The sequence below is a fragment of the Bos indicus genome, chromosome 19, assembly GCF_029378745.1.
Source record: "Bos indicus isolate NIAB-ARS_2022 breed Sahiwal x Tharparkar chromosome 19, NIAB-ARS_B.indTharparkar_mat_pri_1.0, whole genome shotgun sequence".
NCBI classification, from domain to species: Eukaryota; Metazoa; Chordata; class Mammalia; order Artiodactyla; family Bovidae; genus Bos; species Bos indicus.
Genome location: NC_091778.1, coordinates 22,599,284 through 22,622,191, shown reverse-complemented (window position 1 = coordinate 22,622,191; position 22,908 = coordinate 22,599,284). Strand labels below are relative to the sequence as shown.

The 22,908-nt window shown below is 42.3% G+C and overlaps 1 protein-coding gene across 1 annotated transcript in view; it reads left to right on the top strand.

The window, feature by feature from the left end:
• Window positions 1-22,908, top strand: part of BLMH (bleomycin hydrolase) — a 41,382-nt gene extending 18,474 nt beyond the window's left edge. Inside the window, exons 8-12 of the mRNA XM_019981836.2 lie at window positions 970-1,128; window positions 1,246-1,313; window positions 2,957-3,074; window positions 5,675-5,744; window positions 21,941-22,908. Of these exons, the coding sequence (XP_019837395.1) occupies window positions 970-1,128; window positions 1,246-1,313; window positions 2,957-3,074; window positions 5,675-5,744; window positions 21,941-22,092 (567 nt within the window). The 3' untranslated portion in view covers window positions 22,093-22,908. The remainder of the gene's footprint in view (window positions 1-969; window positions 1,129-1,245; window positions 1,314-2,956; window positions 3,075-5,674; window positions 5,745-21,940) is intronic.

Sequence of the window (22,908 nt, the reverse complement as noted above, 5' to 3'; positions counted from 1 at the left end):
ACCAGTTCAGTTGGCCACTCAGGATTCCAAGCACTCCTCCTCAAAGACTTTTCTAACTGTGGGTCCCCAGTCAGTTTAATTCCCATCAGCTCCCCTTGTCTGGGCCCTGAGTCATTCTCCGGTACAAAGACAATAGAAGTCTCTTGGGCATTTCTTACCTTGGGTTCAGAGCATCATTGTACTGTGGGCCCTCTGGGGACTCTTTCGTGGAAGGGAGCAGTATCTCAGCCCAATTTTTCCCACTAACTTTAGGACTTCTCCACCTGCCTAGCAGGTGCCAGTCTTCCCTTCCTTATTGGCATCTTGACTCTTAAAGGGCTTTCCTGGTGGCTCAGATGGTAAAGAATCTGCCTGTAATGCAGGGTTTGATCCATGGGTCCTGGGAAATCCCTGGGAAGATCCCCTGGAGAAGGAAATAGCTACCCACTCCAGTATTCTTAGCCTGGAGAATTCCATGGATAGAGGAGTTTGGCGAGCTATATACAGTTCCTGGGGTTGCAAAGAGTTGGACACAACTGAGTGACTAACACCTTCACTTTTCACTTGACCCTCTTAAAAGCAAATGGCTTTGTTTTATCACTGGAGTCCCAATTCAACTGTACTACCAGGCCTTGAGCCTGTCTTGTAATTTGAGAGCAGGGATCTTGTAATGATGGGCTCCTGAGTCATCATCTTGCCTTACTTGGTGCACATAATTCTTCAGGATTAGTTTTGGGGTGACTTTTGCCAATAGGAAAAATGGTGATGCAGCTCCTAAATGTCTCCCCTCAAATAAATAGAATATATAGGGACCTCTCTCAAAAGGACCCTGCCACCTTTTGTTTCTTGGTTATTTAACAACGTGTTTGTAATGCTTATTCTTGTAGGCAGAGGTGATGAGCTTGATACAAATATATGAACTTGGAGGGGAGGTCTATCTCTCGATATTCCTTGTGTTATGTTCTGATCAACATATTCTTGATCTCCTAGATTTGTTTAGTGAATGACCCTCGGCCTCAGCACAAGTACAACAAACTTTACACAGTGGACTATTTAAGCAATATGGTCGGAGGGAGAAAAACTCTGTATAACAACCAGCCCGTTGACTTCTTAAAAAAGATGGTTGCTGCTTCCATCAAAGATGGAGAGGTTGGTATTGTTTCTGTGTCTTCTACATACAGAGTTAAAACCTCTTCCAAATCTTTGGTGTAATAGGAAGATAGGACATATGTTGACATTCTGTCTTCCTCCTTCCTCTGTTTCTAGGCTGTATGGTTTGGCTGTGATGTTGGGAAACACTTCAATGGCAAACTGGGCCTCAGTGACATGAATGTGTGAGTACAAGAAATTTAAAATAGAAAATCATTTGTGGGTTGTGGCTGTTGGCGTGCACTGTTGGTATGAAGTGACTCATACCTGAGGTTTATGAGATTTAGCCACTCTCAGGCTTAATCTCTGAATGAACCTCAAAGCCTGAGAGTGGGCCTGTTTCTTAACATTTTGTAGCGTTTGAGGATTCACAGCTGAAACTTTGGAACGCCACATATTTATATGCTCTGAGCTGGGAAGTCAAGATCGTATCTGAGTTGAAATTGTTGGGTGCTCCTAAAAAGTCATACTACGTGAGGAAGAAACTTTTTTAAAACTTCTGTTTTGTATTGGGGTATAGCTGATGAACAATGCTGTGGTAGTTTCAGGTGGACAGTGAAGGGACTCAACCATACGTACGCATGTATCATTCTCTCCCAAACTCCCCTCCCATCCAGGCTGCCACATAACGTTGAGCAGAGTTCCCTGTGCTATACAGTAGGTCCTTGTTGGTTATTTGTTTTAAATGCAGCAGTATATTCATGTCCATCCCAAACTCCCTAACTAGTCCTTCTCCCCTGGTAACCACAAGTTCTTCCTCTCAGTCTGTGAGTCTCTTTCAGTTTTGTAAGTAAGTTAATTTGTATCATTTCTTTTTAGATTCCACATATAAGGGATATAATAACAATATTTCTCCTTGAGGAAGACAGTTTTTAAAAAATTGATTAATGTGTAAATCTGTTAAGTGTATTTGGGATGTAACAAAAGGTTTTCTAGGTCTCTTGTTTGATGTTTGATTCTTCTTACTACTTCCATTATTTGATACCTTATGTATTTTGTCTTTAGGACAACTAGGACTAATTTGCATACACACTTTAAAGCATTCCTTCTGGTTGTTGATGACAACGAAGGTTCGCTTGTGAACCAAATCATATTAAATCCTTGACTGTTAAAATTTATCACATTAGTGTTATTTTTAAGTAATTATTACTTGTAGGAAATTGAATAAATATCTTGACAGTTAACAGTAGGAGAAAGGAAATCTGCTAAAAGATTTCATGAGGTTTTCTAAACTTTGAAAATATTCTCTAGTATTTTGACATTTATTTAAATTTCACAGTTAGCCATGGTCTATGTGAATTCGGAAACTGAATTCTCCCAGCTCAAAGTGAAAGTCACTCAGTCGTGTCCAACTCTTTGCGACCCCATACAGTCCATGGAGTTCTCCAGGCCAGGATATTGGAGTGGGTAGCCATTCCCTTCTCCAGGGAATCTTCCCAACCCATGGATCAAATCCAGGTCTCCCGCTGAGCCACCAGGGAAGCCCAACCAGCTCAAAAGAGACCATTTTTGAAAGAAATACTTCAAAAACTTTTTTTTGCTGTTGTTTTCTTTCCAAATTGACAGTGCAGCCTTTCGTCAGTTTTTGTATTAGGAGAATTTATGTTAATAACTTCTTACTTTTCTGAGAGCTCTTGTGACACAGAGAGAATGGAATCCCATTGAGAGACTAGATTCTGCACTTACCACATTCTCAGAAGAGCTGCAGCCCAGATTTGTCTGGAGCTGCTGAGCCCCTTCAGTTTCTTCTGTGATCTTCTTACAGCCAGAAGCCAATTATCCCCCGTGATTGTACTTTCTGTATTCTGTGCTATTCTTTTTTTAACAGCTATGACCATGAGTTGGTGTTCGGTGTCTCCATGAAGAACATGAATAAAGCTGAGAGGCTGACTTTTGGCGAGTCACTTATGACCCACGCCATGACCTTCACTGCTGTCTCAGAAAAGGTATGACCCCCAGCATGCAGACACCAGTATCTGCACAGGGGAACCTCCATTCCCCTGCGGGCCGTTTAATCCAGCAGAGCTTCTTCACAGCGTATGTGCTTCCTGTTAGAAGTTAGCTTCCAAGCAAGACATTGTACCCACCTCTCTGGGGGGTTGGCTGCATGCTTTCAGAAGTCATAAAAATAGGAACTTTCCATAAGGAACAAAATTTGGGTCAGCAGGGAGTAAGAAAGTAACTGCTTCTCTGTAACTTTGGAAATTCTCTGTCTGAAAAGAGGTCAGCAAGGAAACTTGGAAGAAGACCACTTCAGTTTAATAAGGAATTAAAGTGTGCCCTGAAAGTATTCATATCTTGATGATTTATGTTCAGTCTCACCTTTGTCGTTCAGATTCTTCTGCAGTAAAATGTCAATAACAGTAATTGGTGGACTCCATGCTCAGTACTGAATTTATTCAGAGTTTCAGGAAATTGGAGGTAGAGTATTTTGGATTTCCCTGTGGAATATTCTGACTAGTAATACCACTGTTTCTAGGATACAGTGTTGGAAACAACAACTGCAGTATTATCTTTCACAAATAAGCCTCCTCATTCCCAGTCTGTAGAAGAGTTTTACTCCTGTGCTCAGGGATCATAAAGAAGAGAAGACATCAAACTATACTTTAATTCTTTACCACTGCAAGCAAAAATGTTCTTTCCAAGCCTATCTAATTATTGGAAAGAGTGTCACAGAATAACTATCTTCACATTATCTTGGCAAAATATTAGAAGGAGCTTTTCATAAAATACTATAAATGTTGAGATAAAATGCTATCGTAAATAAACTAGAATAAAGTACTACTAACCTACTTAAATATGAACAACTTGGTATTTTATTCTATGTTTAGACCTGCTATATTATAAAATTCAGTGGATTTACAACTAAGCTCCTTAAAGTTAAACTTTTAAACTATTTAGAGGATTATTAAAAAGGAAAACAAAAACTTTATAATTTCTAAGAGAGTTTGGCTTTTTATGATTTTCCATCTCTGTTATAGAGTATTACTACTTTTCAGAAATAAAAATCATACATACTCCATGTCTTTTTCTCTGGAAGCTCCATTCTTTAATAGGCATGGTTTAGTAATATACTGTTTTTCCTTCTGGGAAATGGAGCTACATTACGTGTTAATATTATAAAGCAGAATTAATGTTATCATAACTGGAATTTTATATTGAGATTTTTCTCTTCTCTCCACTTTTGACTGCTATAAAACTAGTTTGCATTGCCTTTGAATGATAAAGCGGAGATAAATGCTTGTAAGTATTCTGGGATATCCTTTCTTGTTGCTGATTTCTTGGAATCCCTGAGAGGGAGTTCCAGATACTCTTCTATATTTGTAGATGACGTGGCTTGATCTAGGTCATGTAGGAATTCATTGGCAAAGGCAAGAAGAGGAAGCACTTTCAAACTTACTGTAATAAATGACTTTAGGTAATGTAGATTCTAACACCGATATTTGAAAAGGAAAGTAAAGATGGGCTACAATGCAGGGAGTAGAAAACCAAAACAGTCAGTAAGCTTGACCCAGAATGTATAGTTTATTGATGTGGTTTTGAAAATCTCTGGGGCTAAGATTAAAGGGTAGTCCAGATAAGGGTATTTGAAACTTTGGGGTTTGTTGGCTGTTTCTGAGATGGAAAATTCCTGAGATTCAAGAAAACTGTCAGGAGTAAAATTGAATCCCGTTTAGATGTGATTTGTGCAGTTTTATGCAAGTGGGAGTTGACAGATGAAATCATTAGGAGATAATTCAGGAGCCAGTTCTCTTCTCAGGCTACAAAGATTTAAGTTGTTTTGACATCAGCTAATGCTCTGGGTAAACATGAAAGAACAGTCTTTTCCCAAATGGAACCTTCTTATCCCTCTCTGTGTCACTGTAATAGAGACTGTAAATGAAAATTATCGTGATGAGTATCATTTTATTGATGAAGATAGATGAACAGAACTGCCGAGGTTTTGTTTTATGGAAATAGTGTTTTGCTTTGCCATTCCATCTCTACTGTATTAAATTCAATATTTGTGTAACCAAATCAGTAAAAAAGCACATTTGGGAGAGTATCATTTCTTGGTTCCCCTAAGTAAGAAAAGTAGGCTATATGATGGGAATGTGTTTGTTTTCTTTTTTAAACTCTTGACTAGGTCTGAGATTCATTGCTAAAATAAATACGGTTAGATGCCTCTGCAAAGAATGCTAATCGGAAGCAAGAGTCCCTGGCTTCACACGGCGTTTACTGCTTTTCCTAGTTTTAACATTTTGTTTTTCTTAGCCAAGAGGCATTTTAATGTGCTTATTTTCTGTATACCATAAAACGTAAAGGAGAAAATAGTAGTATTTATTGCTTGGCTAGGTTTATTGTATTTTCACCTGAAGAGATTCAAAATCCACCTCTAACAGGACATTCTCTTAGTTATAGTAGAAGATATACGGCCCTGGTCATGTATAGCGTTGCTGTATAGAGAAGGCTGTTTCTTCTGAGTGGCTGAATAAGAGCTAAAATTACATGACACTTCATTTCAGATCTCATTTCAGACTCTGTGCTGTCATCCACTCTTTTGCAGGATGATCAGGAGGGTGGTTTCATAAAATGGAGAGTGGAAAATTCTTGGGGTGAAGACCATGGCCACAAAGGTAAGCTTACGCTGGTAATACTGCCAGACTCAAAGTGACTGGGTTCTGTGCTACTCTCTGCCTCCTAAGAGATATGGGAAGAAAGAGCTGCCCTGGTGTGGCTCATTTTTATTTTTCAGTAATTGGTCCAGTTAGCTAACTTATTAGCTGGACTATTCTAGAGAAAAATCCGAGGATCTCGTTTGCCCCCAGCATTCCTGCCAGCAGCGTGGGAGGCCTGAATGCCATGGTTGGCTCTGAGACCAGTATGTGCTGGCATCTGTTCCGGACCACAGTGACCCTCCTACACCTCTCTGTCCCGGAATCCCTTGGCCAGTAAGAAGCTTGAGTGCCCTTTGCCAGGACTGTTGGCTGTACAGCATTTGGTGCCTTTTTGTTGGCTGCACTAACTCTAGAAGATCAGAAGCCTTCCAAGGAGGAGAATGGGCCTGGCAAGAAACTTGAGGCATTTATTGGAGACTCATTAGAAGTTGTGAGGTCTAAAGAGGAAGAGAATGCTGTGGTTACCATTTAGAACTGTTTTATTCTGAAAAAGCCAGGCAGAAGTCTTAAGTAAATTCTAGTAATTGGGCTTTAAAAAACAAACAAACACAGATAATATGTGAGTTGTAGCAAAATAAAAACTACTGATAAGCCCAAAGTCCAGAGGAAAAAAAAGCCTCTAATAATCCTGCCACCCAGAGATCACCATTGATTAACTGTTTAGGGTGTATTCTTGCAAATCTTTGAGAACGTTTTTTTTTTTTTCTTTTTTTTTGTTTTTTTTGTTTTTTTTAAATTTTATTTTATTTTTAAACTTTACATAATTGTATTAGTTTTGCCAAATATCAAAATGAATCCACCACAGGTATAAGTTTTTCATGGTAGATAATAGTAGATTATTATCTACTTTTAAGGTAGATAATAAGGTGGTGTTGTGCTTTAATTTTTAGGGTTTCAAACCAAAAAGTGGCAACTGCCCTAGAACATGGTGCATGTCAGCATGTTTGCCTGGGTGCTGTGTGCGTCTTATAGCACCTTCTTCCCAGAGTCCACATTCCTTACCTTAGCCAGTGGATTCTGGCTAGGAAGCACATGTTAACCACAGCTTACTTACTAGACTAGCTAGAAAGCTGGGAGGAAATAGATAGGGAGTCTAGTGAGATAACCCAGACACTTGGAATCAAACTTTAGCCATCTCACCCAAGCAGGAATCAGCTAGAAATTAAATAAATTAATAAATAAAGGGAAAGAAAAGAAAAAGAAATTAGAGATCTCAGCAACTCTCTGTTACTTCCCTCTCTTTAAATGATTTTCCAGCTAAGTCCTTTAGCGCTCTAGGATTTCCAGGGGTAAAAAGGTGGAAGAAGGAGGGATGTAGAGGCTTGGAATTGAGCACATGGAGCTTCAGTCATTTGTATTTGAAAACTGGTGTCTTAGAAGAGCCTTGACAAGGCTTGTGTATGCCCCGATTGAGCAGCACAGGCAGTTGTGATGGCTAACACTGAGAGGCCATTTCATCAGTCATTCCAAGTCTTTTCATCTCCCTGTGAAATGATCATGGGTGTGGATTTTGGCTTAACTGTCCCTGGGGTCTGCTGTGGAACGCTGCAGCTCAGTGTTTATATGTAAACAAATATCAGCACTGTTACTCTGTTCATCATCACGTAGTTGCGTGTCCCCCTTCTGTGATTTCTGTCATTGTTCTGTGATTATGGGACACTTGCTAAACCATTATGAATTAAAGTACATTTTGTGCATGTATTTTAATTGGTGATTTCTTATAAGATGAGCTTGTTTTAGGACACACAAACATTGGAATTGGGTAGAGATCGGTTATGAACTTTAGGAAAGCTAGCAGAAAGATTTAAAATAAGCAATCAGAATTCAGTTATATATGTAAAATGATGATAGTTAAGAAATGAATGCAGAGGAACAGCCTGAATCGAGAATTTGGTGAGCCCTGTATGGAATAACGGATTGGTTCAAGACTGAGAAAGGAGTACGCCAGGGCTGTCCGCTGTCACCTTGCTTGTTTTATCTGTATGCTGGACACGTGAGAAATGCCGGGCTGGATGGTTACAGGCTGGAATCGAGTAGGTGGGAGAAGTACCAACAGCCTCAGAGATACAGATGATACCACTCTAATGGTAGAAAGTGAAAAGGAACTAAAGAGCCTCTTGATGAGGGTGAAGGATGAGAGTGAAAGAGTAGGCTTAAAACTAAATATTAAAAAGACTAAGATCATGGCATCCGGCCTCATTACTTCCTAGCAAATAGGAAGGGAAAAGGTGGACGTAGTGACAGATTTCCTCTTTTTGGGCTCTGAAATCACTGTAGATTGTGACTGCAGCCATGAAATCAGAAGATGATTCCTTCTTGGCAGGAAAGCTGTGACAAACTTCGACAGTGTGCTGAAAAGCAGAGACATTCCTCTGCTGACAAAGGTCCATACAGAGACGGCTGTGGTCTTCCCAGTGGTCACATACAGTTATGAGAGCTGGACTGTAAAGAAGGCAGAATGCCAAATAATTGATGCCTTTGAACTGTAGTAAAAGAGAAAACTCCAGAAAGTCCCTTGGACAATAAGGAGATCAAACCAGTCAATCTTAAGGGAAATCAACCATGAATACTTGTTGGAAGGACTGATGATGAAGCTGAAGCTCCAATATTTTGGTCATGTGATAACATCTGACTCATTGCAAAAGTCCCTGATGCTGGGAAGGATTGAGGGCAGAAGGAGAAGAGAGGGTCAGAGGATGAGATTGATGGATGGCATCACTGACACAATGGACATGAACTTGGGCAAATTTCGGGGGATGGTGAGTTACAGGGAGGCCTGGCTTGCTGCATCCATGGGGTCACAAAGAGTTGGAAATGACTGGGTGACTGAACAACGTTTTAAAACATAAGATTGTTTCAGATGAAACTGTGTAGCTTCTGTTTCATTTTTGGTCTTATTTGGTCCCTGTAAATGGTTTGTTATCATAAAGATTAGTGTCTACGAAAAGGACTAAAATTATGGTTTGTTTAGACCAGCCTGGACCATTGGCTTGTTTCTGAGATATTTTTCTATCTATTAAGAGTCACTGAGTTTGTAGATAGTAGTGATATCCATTTAAGAGAGGACAGACACTTGTAAAGTCAGGCAAATATTCTGTTTTGTGTAGGGCGAGTTACTGTCTTTATTACTTTGAACATAAATACCTACTCTTAAAGAGGATTCTAGATTACTTTGCTAATTTTTTTTTTCCCATTCAACTGTACCTCTAAGCTCCACTCAATAGAAGTTTTGCTTCTGTTCACTTACTCATTTCGTTATTATGTTGAGAGACCTGGGGTCTTTATCCCCCTGATCTGCCTGTAACGCTTCCTAGTGAAACCTGCAGCTGTCGAGTTAGGACTAAACTAACTTTTTTTGTTGTTCTTGAAAAAGTGAAATGCCTGAGATTGTACAGACTAAAGCATTTCGCTAGAGAGCCAAAAGATAAGAAATTGAACTGAGTGGGTGTAGCGTATAGTTCGTTCAAAGCCAAAAATAAATTATTCTCCTGTGTTTCTTGGTAATGTTCTTTTTGACTTAACAGGAAGGAAGGAAAGAAAACATGATCTAATTTAATTGGCACACTTGGCCTGACCTTAGGGAGAGTACGTAGTCTGTTATTATGCTTGCGATGTGTGTTTGCCTCGGCGGGGCCCTCCCATCCGTCACCCTGGTGGGCATTGGCCGCCATGTCTGATACAGAACCCCTTTGTGCTCTTTTAGGAGATGTGACAACCTTAAACACCATTGCTAGGATTTTGTTTCTGTAGATAGCATTGTTAGCAATTTGTTACTGTGCTCTAGGGGATTTCTGCATGTTAAAATTGATTGTTTCTCAAAAAACAGTGTTGGTAATACTACAAGCTGGCGGTAAACAGAGCAGAGATACTTGGGCAGGCTGCCTTTTTCCTCCGCCCAGCTCTAGCTTTGGGCTTCCCTGTTAGCTCAGCTGATAAAGAATCTGCCTGCAGTGGAGGAGACCCCACTTCGATTCCTGGTTGGGAAGTTCCCCTTGGAGAGGGATAGGCTACCCACTTCAGCATTCTTGGGTTTCCCTGGTGGCTCAGACGTTAGAGAATTCGCCTGCAGTGCAGGAGACCTGGGGTTCAATCCCTGGGTTGGGGAGATCCCCTGGAGGAGGGCATGGCAACCCACTCTAGTGTTCTTGGCCTAGAGAATCCCCATGGACAGAGGAGCCTGGCAGGCTACAGTCCATGGGATCGCAAGGAGTCGGACACGACTGAGTGACTGAGCACCGCGCACCTCTGGCTTTGGTCTTCCCCATTGGTCGTGTTCATGTCCCTTCCTGCCCAGAGTCTAGTATCAGTGATGAAATCCAGTAAACTGACTATTTCCCAAAGAGGATAAATATTACCTCTACCCACAAGAGACATAAAGGGAGAAGTCAATTCTTATCTTACTGAATCCATTGAGTTACTTTATATTGGTGAACACTAGTATTCTTAGTCAGCTGGACTGAAAACTAGGTACATATCTGAGATGGCATACAACCTACCTGACTTTTCTCCCCTCCTTCTTGAAATACTTGACTATGCATTTTGTACCTTCTTTATGGATTGTATAAGAAATGGATTCCATAGCTGAATGAGGAAACAGGCCTTGGGACCTGTTACATCGTCTTTCATTTTGAAAAGCTGACAGGCTTGTTAGAGTTAAGTAGTTTGTAAAATGTTTAAGAATTCAAAATAGGGGAAATAACCCTTGGTGCTTTTTGCTCTTAGTCAGAAATTCTTCTGAGAAGAGTATAATCTTTATGCCAGAGTGACCTGCAGGTCATCTCACTAATGGTAGATCCAGAATTATAATTTGGACAGTCTGACATTAGAACCTACTCTTTATCACTAAACTGTGTTTCCTCTTAGCTTCTCTGTTCCAGTAGTATCTGGTCTGCTCATAGAAATAACATGGTTATAGCATGTTTCTTTGATTTTTTTCGTTAACTTTTTTTATAACTTAGTTCTTTGATTTTTTGCCCTTAACTTTTTATCATGGGCAATTTCAAGCCTATACAAGGAGAATAGTATTTAGAAATTCCCCACATGTTCATCACCCAGCTTCAGTAGTTATAAACATTCTGCCATGCATGTAACAAAGTATTGATAGTCAATAAATTGAATTCTTGGATGGTCGCCCTAATGAACCAGTCTTGTTATGGAACTTCTTTTTATGATTGGTTCACTTAGTCATGAGATGGTATTCCAGTTCTAAAGTCTGATACATCAGAGCCCTGAAGGTAGAATTATCGTAACATACTTCTTATGTTTGTTTAGTCTAGTTTCTTAATATGCTAAATAGCACAGTGAGGTTAGGGGGAATATAATTTTCTGAGTCTTCAATGGTCACTGAAGGAAAATCTTTATCTTTTAAAAATTTTGTTTCTCTAAGTTTTCATTTTGAACCAAGATTAGTTTTTCATTTTTCAAATTGCTTTTTTGCCTTTCAGCTTCAACTTTGAGGTTGTTTTTAACTTACATTCTTCATTTTTTCTTACATGTAAGCCTGTTCTTGATTTCATTTTAGTAAAATTTCCAGACTTCTTCATGAGGCTTTGGCATGTTAGAGAATAATCTGGAAAGAAACTTAACGAGACTGATTCATGTTACATCTGAACTTCTGCTGCTTCTTAAAAACCAAAAGCATGGCCTTTAATTGCCTCACCATATAATTCTGGGAACAGAATGTTCAAAGCTACGTACAAATTTCATCATATCCTTCACATAATGTTACATGGTAGAACCAAGAGAGACAGTTACTACTTTCTTGATTATAGATCCTGGACAGCAATTTGTCTCCTTGTGGTTTCACATTTTTCTATCAATAACATGGATAACAACCGTTTTCCTTATGATGTCCTATAGTTTCTATGTAGCCATCGAACTGTACACTGTTACATAATTCTAAAGAGTTCAATGAATAGTCTGTATTTCTATCCGAGGTACTCAGGACATATAGTTCATAGCATCTTGCTTGCTTCATAAGAATTCAACATTTGCTAATGCATTTGTCCTGACCCCCCCACCCCCACCCCGCCGCTCATGGCATCAGATAGAGTAACTTAGGATATGAACATGGAGAAGGCAGTGGCACCCCACTCCAGTACTCTTGCCTGGAATATCCCATGGACAGAGGAGCCTGGTAGGCTGCAGTCCATGGGGTCGCTAAGAGTCGGGCACGACTGAGCGACTTCCCTTTAACTTTTCACTTTCATTCATTGGAGAAGGAAATGGCAACCCACTCCAGTGTTCTTGCCTGGAGAATCCCAGGGACGGGGGAGCCTGGTGGGCTGCCGTCTATAGCGTCGCACAGAGTCGGACACGACTGAAGCGACTTAGCAGCAGCAGCAGGGTATGAACATAGGTAATTGCACCCATGTTTTATGGGAATAAGTGAAAACATGCTGAGAGGTTGTGACTTACCCAGTGTTGGAGATAGAATTGGGACTGAGATTTCTTAATTTGACACAGGCAGCTTCCCTAAGAATGTATATTACCTACGAAAGATAACCAGTCATTTGCAGGTCAGTTTGAGATTTGGTTTGGAATTCTAGCACAAATGTAAATTGTAGACATTATTGAACTGAACTTGCCAAAATAAGAAAATTATGTGAGCCAAAAGCAGAGGCTTCTGATTTCCTGTAAAAGAGCAACATACAAATTTGTTCTGTCACTTCAGGGTTTTCATGTCTCTCCAGGCTTTCCTGTCTCTCTCTGACACCATCAGATTCGGGTATCTGAGTTCTCTCAGAGGGACTCCTCATCATCCATCTTCATTAACCACTGAGCCTGGTTGACACAAGCTAAAAAAGCAGTGACTGTGAGTGGAAGCTCATGCTCTCAGGTGGACAGTTGCTTCCTTATCCCAGCATGTGACTAGGGCAGGGCTGTGCCTGTGTGCTCAGTTGCTTCAGTCGTCTCTGACTCTTTGCCACCCTATGGACCGTAAGCCTGGCAGGCTCCTCTGTCATAGGATTCTCCAGGCTAGAATACTGGAGTAGTTTGCCATGCCCTCCTCCAGGGCATCTTCCCAGCCCAGGGATCAAACCCACACCCCTTATGTCTCCTGCATTGGCAGGCAGGGTCTTTACCACTGGCACCACCTGCCTACCATTTGTGAGAGAAGGCTCTTCCTAGCCTACAGGCTGAAACCGATTTCAGGGAGAAATCCTTTCATGTTTGATGTAGATTGGTGTGTATTTCCTTTGTCCTGTAGAGAGGATTTGTCATTCTCCCAGGTGGTCTCCAAGGTATGCTTGCATTGCTTTGAGGATAGAGGTCAGACACAGAACCCGAGCCCAGATGCCTGGGACACATCCTGGCTGTCCCACCTATTGGCTGTGTAGCCTTGGTCATGGTGTTTAACCTTTATAAGCCTTAGTCTTCTGATCTGTAAAACGGGGATAGTAGTTATACCTACCTCATAGGGTGTTTGTGAGAACTGTGCCAGGCATGTAAGAAATGCCCAGAAACATTAGCTATCATTGGTGCCATTGTTAATGTTCTCTGTAGACAAGAGAACAGCAGAGCAGGGACGTAAGCTCTCCTCCCTCTGGGAGAGGGCTGTCTCACTGGCCCACTGTTCTAACATCGGGTCTCTTAAGAATTCAGGACCCTTGGTGACCGTTGGACTGCATCTCCAGTTTACTGGGTGGATGACTCGTCATGTGGGCTTAGTCTTTCACAAGAGAAGCAGTGGAGGTGAAGACACCTCATGCCAAGGAAACCCATTAGCAACAGTGTCAGCTCACATTTATTGACGGGATGCAGGGAGCCACGCACAGACCGCAGTGCGAACGTCTCTGACCCTCAGAGGAATTCATGCTTCTCCACCTGGGACCTGGAAGGGGATTTGAAGAGGGCTGTGATGTGGCAGATGTGGCAGTCGTGGTGTGCTCCTCAGACTGTAAGATACAGGATAAGTAGAAAAGTAGAAAAAGATAAGCCAGAGAAGGGGTGATTTCTCCCAGAAGGCAGATGACAGCAGAAGAGGAGGAGCTGGGGAGAGCCCCCTCAGTGGGGAGACAATACAAAGACATTGAAGCTGAGGTTACTGAAGTCACAGGACTAGGTGAGAAGTCACGGGACTAGGTGACGTCAGAGAAAACCTGGTGGGAAATAGCGCTGCGGTGGGACAGCCAGAAAGAAGTCAAGCGGGGAGGCTTTGGGATTGGGCTTTAGAGCAGGTTTGGGACCCTTGAGGTGGAGGGAGGGTGGACGCCCACTGTGCTGTCAGTGCCCTGCCAGGAACACAGTGTACTTGCTTCCTCCACACGCTGGGTATGGGGAGTGGGCAGGCTGGGTGTTGAGCTGGGACCATTAGGCTGTAAATCTTGCTCCATATGTTGTTTGTAAGAACAAATATGTAAAACACAAATGTGAGAATGAATGCACAATAACACGGGATAAAGTACAAGAGAGACAATGAGTGATTGGAACTGGGGAGGCTCCTTACCAATCCTTCAGAGGTGAGCAGAGTTTTAGGAAAGATGCTTGGGTTGTGGGTGTTTTGGGGAAGGACGTGGGAGGCCAGCCAAGGAGAAGGGGGCTGAGAAGCATCGCTCTTGACCTGTAGAGTGTGCTTCAGGCAGGTCCGAGGCTTGGGGCCAAGAAATAATGTGGCCTGTCATCCGTGGAGCTTTTGAGGAAAGAGCAAAAAGCCGGCTTTGCCTGAAACAAATAGGAGTAGTACTGTTTGGGGTCAGAGAGAAGTCATTAAGTTTTGGCAAGAAAATAGACCCTTGAATGACACCTGAATTTGTGTTTTCTCCTCCTGTCCAACATCGGAGATGCTGGCAGGATTTCGTGTGATCTCAGACTAGCCTGGATAGTAGTGCTCACAGTCCAGGGAAACAAAACAGTCAGACTGGCTGGTGCATTGCCCTCTCTCCTCATCCCAGAGGTGGACAGGCTTCTTCTGGGGGCACTTCCTCAGGAAGTGTGCACTTCTGCAGACTGAACTTTGTTGTGGTTTGATGGTTTTTAAAAAAATGCAACCCACAAACCAAAACAACCCTCTTTGCCAACCACATTTTCCACTCTGCCTTCTTACCAGGGAGATGGAATCTTCCGTAGCCTTTGTTTCTGAACGAGGCCACAGGTAATACCCAGCTGTAAGAGTAGCCCTTCCCTTCTCAGCAAAAGGTTCAGGATCCTGAATGTATGCGCACCACAGAGCCAGACTTTGGTATTTGGCCTGGAGGAAAAAGAGGCCTCTCCTCAGATCCCTGTCCAGGTATCTGTCTCAAGCGGTAGGTTTGTTTTCTTTCCAAAACATCCAGCCCACCCTGTTCTCCAGCCTTCTAAGCAAATGCACTTAAAGCACATGACATCTCTTTGATTTAAAGAGACACGATACCTCATAAACAAACCCTGCAAAACCTGGGCGCCTGACCATCAGTGTGGGGTGTGTGGGCAGATGGAATTGGTTCCAGACAGTGCCTGGATTAGAAACTAGATTACGTGGTATCTGTTGGCCAGAGGATACCTACCTGCCACTCTCTCTGCCACTGGGTACTCTTTTGGAGGAAGCTGAGCCCCATGGAAAAGACTGAATTTGAAGTTAAGACCTGGATTTAAGTATGGGCTTTACTTACTGGCTGTGACTTTAAACAACTCATACCAACCCTGCCTACCTCATAGTGTCGCTATGAGGATTAAAATTGAAATAAGAGTAGATAGTGGATATAAAATTGCACTTTGAAGTGTAAGTTCCCTACAGAGCTACCTGTGTGTTTTTGTTTTATTTTGCTTACTAAGGTATAATTCTTTTACTAAATAATAAAAGTATACTGTTCCAAAATCAAAACACAAAGAAATACATAAAGAGGAATCTTATTTCCATCTCTGTCCCTCTGTATGCCTTTCACCTCCTGCGTTTTTCAGGTTCTCATTCTCTTCATTTCTGATGTGACTTTGCAGTGTGTTTTAGTGCACTGAAGGTAGCATATCTTATCTCCCCGCTCTGCTTCTCCTTCTCACTTTACTTAGTGTGTCTCGGAGGCCTGTCAGTACGTTTCCATATCAGTACAGCCTTATTATCTTACATTGTCTGGATGTACCGTAGTTCACTCAACCAGTTCCCAGGTTGAATAAGTACGAGCTGTTGTTGTACGTAATTACACGCCTGTTGTGTGCATGCAGGTACTGTGTGTCTGCAGGATGAAATTCCAGAAATGGCATTGCGTAGTGAAGAGGGCAAAGGCACTCGAATTTTTCCCATTCCAAAGGAGTTGTGTCGTTTTGTATATTTGTAGTGTACTCCGTACAAATGTAAGGCATGCTTTCTACAGTGGGTGACTAACAGAAGTGGTTGACAGAGTGTTACTACTTAATCACCTGTGAAATTGTGTGTGTTCATAGCTGTGTCTAGGCCTTAATGAGTGGTTTTCATTGAGACTGTGTTTCTTACGTTTTCTTACCACTTACCCTACTTTGCTTTCAATTTTTTTTAATATAATTGCAGGGAAACGTTTATCAGTTCAGTCCAGTTTCTCAGTTGTGTCCGACTGTGACCTCAAAGACTGCAGCATGCCAGGCTTCTCTATCACCAACTCCCGGAGATTGCTCAAACTCATGTCCATCGAGTCAGTGATGCCATCCAACCGTCTCATCCTCTCTTGTCCCCTTCTCCTGCCTTCAATCTTTCCCAGCCTTGGGGTCTTTTCTAAGGAGTCAGTTCTTCACATTAGGTGGCCAAAGTATTGGTGGCCAAACTGGTTAAACTGGTACATCCAGACAATGCCAGATAATGAAACTACTGATGTGGAAACATCAAACAAAAATGTTTATAAACATAACAGAAAAACCTTAGAAGCCATAAAGGAAAAGATTGATAAATTTGACTTCATAAAACACACAAAAAATTTAGGACACTAGAAAACATCATCAACTAAATTAGAAGGCAAATTACATAATAGGAAAAATGTTTGCCATCATTATATTAATATAGAGAGCCCTATTACTGATCACTGTGAAAATGGCAAACATACCAGTTAAAATTCAGCAGAGGTCCCAAACAGACTCTTTACAAAAGAAAACTGAATAGCAAGCACCCACAGACAAAAGTTCAGATTGGACTCAAAAAGAAAGTTGAAATTATATATTGATAAGGACATAAAGAAATTAAGTAGATGATTAAGGATGTACACAGGTTTAATTACAAAATTGTTTATAGCAGTGTTGTTTCTAAGCATGAAAAAATAATTCAGATTCCAACAATAGGGAATTAAACACATTTTGGTTTTACTCATAAATTCAGCACTTAAAAATTATAGTGTAGATAGTTTTTTTATTAATATGAAAAGAGCAATATTGGAAAACAGCATATGTGATACTCTGTGGTATAAGAACATTATGTTGTCTCATTTTTATTAAATGTATAGCGTCTACACATATAAATTTTTATCAGAGGATATACATGGGATTTTCCAGGCAAGAGTACTAAAGTGGATTGCCATATCCTTCTCCAGGACATAAAAATCTAACTAGGGCCTAACCTGAGTTTCCCAGGTGGCGCTAGTGGTAAAGAACCTGCCTGCCAATGCAGGAGATATAAGAGACGCAGGTTCGATGCCTGGGTTGGGAAGATCCCCTGGACAAGGGCATGGCAAGCCACTCCAGTATTCTTGCCTGGAGAATCCCATGGATAGAGGAGCCTGGTGGGTGAGCTGTCCGTGGGGTCAGACAGGGTCGGACACAACTGAAGCAACTTAGCACGCACGCACGCACGCACAGGGTCTAACCCAGGATGGTGGGATCGTAGGCAGTTTTAAAATGTATATTTGTCATCTTTTCATCCACCTCTTCCTTCTGCTCCTCTTCCTTCATTTTATCATCTTCCTCCCTCTGTCCTTCCAAGATTTTTTATAAGGAGCATTAATTATTTGGGTAATCTTTAAGGAGTCAAAAAGTGATATAATATTTCAGAATTTTGAAGGGAAAATCACCTACCCCGTGATATAAAATTATCATTGTTTTTCATGTTTTCTCTCCCTGTGTATTTGGAATTTTAACATAGTTATAAAGGATACACTATTTTTATATACTTTTATCCCTTAAACATTTTTCCATGTTACTGCATAGTCTTTGCAACTTCATTTTAAATGACTGATTAATATTTTGTGGAGTGATTTCTCACTGTTTATTAGGACGTTTGAAATATGAGACAAGTGTCAGTGAGGCTTGCCTTCCCTTTCTGGGAGCCTTTCTTCAGCCTTGAGTTATCAGCATCAAGTGAAAGATTGGCAGTGACTTAATGAGGCCTCAGTCGTCTGGCTTCCTTAGGTTCAGGCAGCCAGACAGATTCATCACAGCAGAATAGTAACTTGATTTTGTCATACCTTTTTTAAAAATAGCAACAACAACAAAAATTGAACCACAAGTAGTTTTGTTAGTGAGGTGAAATATTTCATAGAACAAAGCAAAACATTTCTCATTTATAAATAATAATATATTTATCACCTTAATTTATGTCTGAAAGGTTTAAAACTTAGATCTTTGGTAGGATTTCAGAAAACTGGTTTTTTAGGGTAAAGTTTTTCTTTCCCTTAAATGAACCCATTGGAATCCCTTCTGTTTCTGAGTGCATTAGGCCTGTCTAGAGCCGTATCTACAGATGCTGTTTCTCCCTTTACAGACCATACTGCTCTTTCTCTTAACAGATATAGAAATGTTGCCAGTGTCTTTGAGGGACTGTTCACTTATTTTATTTCTTCCTCTTCCTTTCTTTATTTTATTTCTTGCGTGTAAGCAAGACATTTAATGTTTAAACAAAATTTAATTTCACCTTAGTCCCTAAAGCTGACTTTCTTTATCTATTTATCCGTTTGTTTCCCTGAATGCAACATCAGGATCCTTGGGGCAGATTTTTGTTTTCCTTTTTTGTTTGTTTCTTTGGTCTTTGGGGAACGCCGGTTTCTAATGGCCAAGGTACATGAGGGCTAGAAGCTGCAACTTTCCTCAGATCAAGATGGTCGCTCTAACCCTGCCCAAGTGGACACCTTGCTGCTCCTCTCCACAGCACTCACTTGGGTTTCAGACACACTGATCCTAATCATCTCAGTCAAACTCCAGGACACGCAGTATCAACAGTTACAGCAGCCACAAGGTCATTATCTACCCAGGGTGCAATTACTCGGCAGCCACCTAGACTGTGAGGTTTTGTGGGCCCCCAGAGAACTCATATCCTGAAGAGAGAGACTAATCAAGGCAGGTCCTCTTGGCGGGGACCCTGAAAGGGTGGATTACAATCGATAGGAGTTTTAATTTGTGAGGACTTAATCTTATCTCCTGCTTTTGGAACAAGATAGCGTAGATGTACTTATTGTCCATTTTCTCTGGGCATTTTTTGAAGACTCATTTGATTGTGTGATGATAGTATTGTTGAAAGGACACAGAACTTTATTACATGAATCTGCCTCCATCCTTCACCTGCCTCTCTGCCTGCCCCAAGCCCCTCTCAGGATTTATTCAGGGGGCATTAGGGTGAGGGGAAGGATGCCTAATGTCTCAGATGGTGTGGCAGTTAGTAGCCTGCTCTCCTGCCCACTGAAAACTCCTCATGGGCAAGGCAGATGCTGAAACTTTTTCTCAGAAAGCATTTACTTAGGATGCAGCAAGAAATGGTATCGGCTGGCCCTTCAGCTGACCAAGCTTTGGCTGCTGGAACTCAGTGGCAGTGACGTGGGTGACGTGAGAGGCCAGGGACTTGGGAATGTGTGTGTGTTCTTCCCGGTGTCTCCTGTTGAGAATGGCGCCCTGGATCGTGAGGGGATCGTCATGATCGGACTTGGCATGAGTGCTTGCGCACTTTTCCTGGCATTTTTTGGAGAGGGAAAACACGCGGTGCCAGGTCAGGATGAGCTGCCTTGACTCCCGTCAGGGAGGGGCAGAGTGCAGCAGAGACGAGCTCCCCGAAGCAGTCCTGTTTTCAAGTTAAGTGATGTCCTCTGTCATACCATTTAGTTTATAAAAGTAGACTTACCATCACGTTGCCTTTTAATTATTTAAATCAGCCTTGCTTTTAGAGCAGCAGTTCTCAGAGTGGGCCCTGAGGACCCCTGCCAGGTCCCTGGGACCCTTCTAGGACATCTACAAGGTCTTCCTTCCTCTGACAGCATATCTGCAGGAGGCCAGATTTGCTGCTTCTGCTTCATCCAAAAGAACAGTTGCAGCAGACTGCACACAGAAGCAGATATGAGAATTTAGCTGTCTTCTGCATCACAGAGTAATGCCACTTTCCTTACTAAAATTTATTTTGTATTGGAGGATATAATTATTTTTTCCTAAGTGAATCAATATTTTTAGCTTTCTATTTTAATTTTTACTGTGGTTAACATCATTAAGTATAACCCATATCAACAACTTTTTAGAGTCCTCAATAATTTTAAGTGCACAGTCGTGAGCCTGGGGCCAAGAAGTTTGAGAACCAATATACTAGAGGATCACCTTAGGAATACCTACCTCTTCTCCCTCTCTCTCGGTCCTCTGTAGTGGGAAGTGATATAGCACAGACCTAGATTTGCACACTTGCAGAGAAAATATGGCTCAAGTGTCTAGTATACAACAGGTGTCAGCCATGGTAAGATGATGATGAAGATCGCTAGTTACTGTGAGTGCTCGGTGTGTAGGTGGTAACCTATGTAGGTACACACTTCTGTCCTCTGCTTTCTCCATGGCCCATCCTTATTTTAAGTGCACACGCTTTCATCTCTCGCCTTAGTTTCACTCTTTGTATTAGCAGTGCCTCAGGTGCAATGTTTCCCCATTTCAGTTTGGCAGTGGTATGATCCCGAAGAGGAATTCTTGTCCTAGTGGAGCCTGTGGGCTTCCCAGGTGGTGCTGGCCGTAAAGAACCCGCCTGCCAGTGCTAGGAGACATGAGAGACACAGGTTTGATCCCTGGGTCAGGAAGATCCTCTGGAGGAGGAAATGGCAACCCACTCCAGTATTTTTGCCCAGAGAATCCCATGAGTAGAGAAGCCTGGTGGGCTGTAGTCCACAGGGTCACAAAGAATCAGACGTGATTAAAGCACCTGAGCCTACCACCTCTAGTGGAGCCGGGATAGTCTCCCTGACGGGAAAGGCAGGTGTCTGTCACCAGATACCTGATGACGCCACGCCTTTTCTCAGATAAGCCTCAGTCTGGGGTGTTAGTACTGCTGTGCCCCTGTTCATTCCTACCACTGGACAGATCCGTAAATCCCAGGGCCTCAGCAAGGAATATAGGTCAAGCGACTGTCTCTTCTTCACCACAGATTTCCTCCTAAGAAAGCACAGACTCACACAGTGTCATCTGCAAATAAGTGGCTCCCTGGGAATGAAGACCAGACCCCGTCAGGATTCCCCTGATGGCTTAGCTGATTGTTGTGTAGAAATTTATGGTAGAGAGGAATGAGAGAAAACAGCCAGTGATGCTGAGAAGGTGGGATGGGTATGCTTGCCCTTCTGATCCTAGAGATTAACCCCTGACATATGGCTGTGTGAACAAGAAACATTTCCACCTACCTTCAGGGTCACTGACTCACCCTCAGTGAGGCAGCCTGAGAAGTGGAACAGCACAGGATCTTTGGTCCAAGGCCCAGCTCTGAACTTCACCCATGTAACCTGGGCTCATCACTTAGTTACTCTGAGCCCCAGTTTTTCTAACTGGTAAAAACATTACCCTGCTGTCCTGTCTGCTTTGTAGATTGCTGTAAGACTTCATCGGGGGCTTCCCTGGTGGTCATTGGTTAGGAATCTGCCTGCCAGTGCAGGGGACAGGAGAGCCCACATGCTACAGAGCAGCTGGGCCTGTGAGCCACGACTACCGAGCCTGAGCTCTGGAGCCCAAGGACCACAATTGCTGAAGTCCGCGCACCTAAAGCCCATGCTCCAGAACAAGAGAGGCCATCTCAACGAGAAGCCTGCACACCACAACAAACAGCAGCCGTGCTCGCCACAACTAGAGAAAGCCTGCGTGCAACAACAAAGACCCAGTGCAGCCAAAAATAGAGAAATAACAATTTTAAAAATAATCAGGTTAAATGAAATTACAGATGGGAAAGCTGAAAAACATGTACAAATGCTAGCTTTGTGAGAGATTTTCTCATAGTGCCAGTAAGGTTTTTGCTCTTTGCCCCTTGCCCTCTGGATTCATGAGGCTCCTGTTCTCTTCTCCAGGTTACCTGTGCATGACGGATGAGTGGTTCTCTGAGTACGTCTACGAAGTGGTGGTGGACAAGAAGCATGTCCCTGAAGAGGTGCTAGCTGTACTAGAGCAGGAACCCATTGTCCTGCCAGCCTGGGACCCCATGGGTGCTTTGGCCAAGTGATGTTGCCTCCAGCTTTTCCTCTTCCCATGGGACCTGAAGTAGCTGCAAAGGACAGATCCAGGGACTGAAGCCAAAGTGACATAGCTGACTGTGTGTTCCCACGGGACACGGTCAGACTCTTGGATTTCTGCTCCAGGAACCTCTTTGGGAAAGTGTGCTTTATGCTGAAACAGAATATTCTTAAAGAAAAAAAGGGAAAGGTCAGGTCACACTATCTACTCTCCTCATCTCCAACAGCTCAGGATCTCTTAGCATTTTAATCAGATGTAATTGTTTGTCTTAACTCTGTCACACCGGTTTCGTTCTGTGTCTGTGTTAATAAGGCAGAAGAGGATGAGCAATTGAGGTGTGTGGAGAGAAAGCAGACCTAGTGCTCCTTGTTCCTAGAGTAGAGTGGGGGAGGGTGCCCTAACATTTGAGCTCTCAAAACTGCATGCTGCCTGACAGTATCACTGTTCCTCCGAGGTGGCAGTCACTGAATTCAGATTTTGTCAAGGTAATTCTTTGTGCCTCGAACAGCCCAGGAATGGGAGGTTGATCAAAACTGACATGATTCCTTCCAGTTGTTCTGAACTGTGGAGATCACGGCTCTACTTGAGTCGTGGTTAAGTAGAGGGTCAGGGAACGTGGGTGAGAGAACAACCAAAACCTTATCATGATCTGAATTATAATCATTAGAGGGAGCTCTCGCCAAATGGTTCAACTTCTGCCTCTGGAATTGGGAGTTGGGTGGGCACAAAAAGGGGATATCATCCATTCTTTCTGACAACTAGATGGTGCTGAGAAAGCTTTTGAATAAAACACTTTGCTAAATGA